The sequence below is a fragment of the Zea mays genome, chromosome 5, assembly GCF_902167145.1.
Source record: "Zea mays cultivar B73 chromosome 5, Zm-B73-REFERENCE-NAM-5.0, whole genome shotgun sequence".
Taxonomy (NCBI): Eukaryota; Viridiplantae; Streptophyta; class Magnoliopsida; order Poales; family Poaceae; genus Zea; species Zea mays.
In genome coordinates this window covers 146,504,443-146,507,274 of record NC_050100.1, presented here as the reverse complement: position 1 = coordinate 146,507,274, position 2,832 = coordinate 146,504,443, and the positions used below count along the sequence as shown (strand labels likewise).

At 48.3% G+C, this 2,832-nt stretch overlaps 1 protein-coding gene across 1 annotated transcript; it reads right to left on the bottom strand.

Annotated features, from left to right (window-relative positions):
• Positions 1-806: 806 nt before the first annotated feature.
• On the bottom strand, positions 807-2,167 carry LOC100383909 (uncharacterized). Its single transcript, NM_001176533.1, has 2 exons — positions 2,001-2,167; positions 807-1,934 (listed from the first exon to the last, which is right to left on the bottom strand). Exon 2 carries the CDS (start codon positions 1,617-1,619, stop codon positions 1,269-1,271), a length of 351 nt encoding a protein of 116 aa, NP_001170004.1. The 5' UTR covers positions 1,620-1,934; positions 2,001-2,167; the 3' UTR covers positions 807-1,268.
• Positions 2,168-2,832: the final 665 nt, after the last annotated feature.

Sequence of the window (2,832 nt, the reverse complement as noted above, 5' to 3'; positions counted from 1 at the left end):
CCGCCATGATGAAGGAATTCACCATTACTGCTGAGTTACCACCATATGAAGATATGGTAGCTTCGTAGCACATGAGAAACTGCTTTGGGTCAGTTAGACCATCAAACGTTGGTAGTGTAGGAGGTCTATACAATGGTGGACAGGGTGTCGCCTACAGCTCTGGTGTTAGTGGTGAAGCTTCGTCATAAATGAAATCTTGGAAGTTGAATGACTCATGACAAATATTGTCATGATTATGACCCTCATAGTTTTGATCCTTGTAATTGTATTGATCTTGCGCTTCAATATTGCGCATCTATTCAGCTGCTTCGTCAATCTTTTTTCTGAAGCTCAGAAAGACGAAGCATCTTCTCCCTGTGCCTCTCCATTTGCTAGTGGATTACTTCGAGGTTATTGATCTCTTGATCAAGCTCCTCATCATGTGGTTCTGGGCTAATGACCTTCCTCTTTTGGTTTCTTGCCTCCCTGAGGAGAACATCGTCCCCTTGATTGGGGTCCAAGGTCCTGAGGATAGAGCTGGTTGACGTTGCCTACTTTGGTGGCATGATGTAAGTTGTTGTGGTCATGGAATCACCGACGGTGGGCACCAATGTTGGTCACTTGTTTTCGATTGATAAAGGTATCAAAAAAGGCAACACAAGTTAGAAATATGAACCTTCGTCCACATGTTGTTACTTCTTCGAAGTAAGACCTTGAGGATGAAGGTTCTTAAGAGGAACTGTGAATGAAAGAATATCAAACCACAGGGTGATAGATGACAAAGTGCAAAAACTCATCTCTTATGCCTTAGCACTTTCATTCCATTTCCCTTCATATTAAATAAGTTTACAAACATACCTTCGGCTTCTTTGTGCAAGATAGCTTGAAGATACTTCGAAGGCTAAGTGGAACGAAGCTAAGGACCTTCAAAAAGGTGAATTTTTACACGGAATTGTTCATCTATTTATAGGGAAGACGAACAATCACTCATGAAATTACATGCATGCCCACGAAGCTTACAAATATGATTAACAAATAGTACAGGGGTAATATTGCCTTTTCCCTTTCTTTCTTGTCTCATAAGACTTTTGCTTCTCCCCCTTTGCTACCTCACGCTTGATCCTTTCTTTACGTCGAAGCCAGCAACCTTCGACCGACGTCCTTGCCGCGCATATATACAGACAAATCTCTTCTATTCATTGCTTCGGTCAAAGCCCAACTTTGTCCGCTCTTTACCGCATACCCGAAACACATTTGCATATAGCAAGGTAAAGGCATTTTGAGGATCTTCAGTAAGCTAGGCTCCCAACAGGAAGCATCTGACTTGTGATCGTCGAGCAAGCAATCGATGCCACCTCCTCAATGGCGGCATGGGCACATCGATAACCCATGAGATCTAGGAAGCCAATGTGTAAGCCTTCTTGACGATCCCCCACTCCTCTACTTCGACCTCTCTTGCTCTGGTCACCTCGAGAGGAGGACAGAGATCGTCGGAGCACTACTCCAAAGTGGTCCCAACTGTAGGGGCCAGTAGCATCGCGAGAGCCACCCTCTTCGCACTCGGAGGTGGAGGAGTCGGGGTGGCAGAGGTGGCAAAACCGCCGACGCAAGGGCGCCACCGGGCTCGCTTGAAGGGACATCAAGGCACAATGACACTCTCGCCACCTCGACCTCTCCCAAGTGGCTCGCCTTCACCGCACTCAGGGACAAGGAACCTAAGGGAGGTGGAGGCAGCAAGGCACCGAGCGCGCCCACCACAGAAGCATCGCCTGGCCTGTAGGCCCTCCGATCATGATGGTGGCACGACCGTTGACACAACTTCCCCCGAGTGGCTCAGCGCGACCGTGCCACTCGGATATGCCATCGGCACCAACGGCGCGGGCGCCGATGAAGGAAAAGTGCCTTCCCTCGCAGCACGAGCCGCGTCCTTCATCGTTTTGTGTGATACATACAAACTAAAGGAATGGCGGGTAAGGACCCAGAAACAATGGCAGAGAGGAATGGAAAAAAACACTACTCACCAGGAAGAGCGCGCCCGGACAAAGGGCATCCTCTATGCAAAAGGGTCCACCGCCGGTGAAGGCTCCGACGATGCCCCTTCAGGACACCTGACCGACACCGCAGATGCGACAGACGTTGTGGGTGTGGGAGATGCTGCTGTCATGGCAGGACAATTCGCCCATCGACGCCAATGCCACGGATCTGCCACAGGACGTGGAGGTCATGTCCTACATATCGGTGGAGGGGATAATACTCCTCCTCAGGTCGGCCTAGTGGGTGGCACGGTCCACCCATGCATGCATGCCATCGAGTCGGTCCAGCCCATTCTAAGTCTATTTGTGTCATGTCTGAGCTCCTGGATGGACACATGGGCCGACATGGCACGGATCGGGGCCAAAACAGGTCGTGCCTATCTCGGCACTGTTCATATTGGGACTAAGCGGGCTTAAGCTGTACCCATGTCGGGTTGCCCATTTGGACATCTATAATGAGGAAGAGAGAAAAGATGACACCAACTAGTGTACTGCTAGAATTATGTTCAAAAGAGCCCCAACTAGAATATATCTTTTGCCCTTTTCCTCTTCTCTTTCTCCTTTTGTTCTTTCTTTGGAAAAAGGGACTTCCTTGAATGCCAAGTTTGGTATAGTAATTATATAAAGTCTTGATAAGGGAAGAGATGAGCTTCCTTTATAGCCGCATAGGGTGGTTTTTGTGGCTACATAAGGTGGACTGATGGAGTGATGGTAGAGCAATGTTGTTAATCCCATCAGTGGGCACATGTTGTGCATTACCTTCTAACTATATAATGGTCATGGGAGTTCAGTTTATATAATATTCCATCCATCCCAAAAG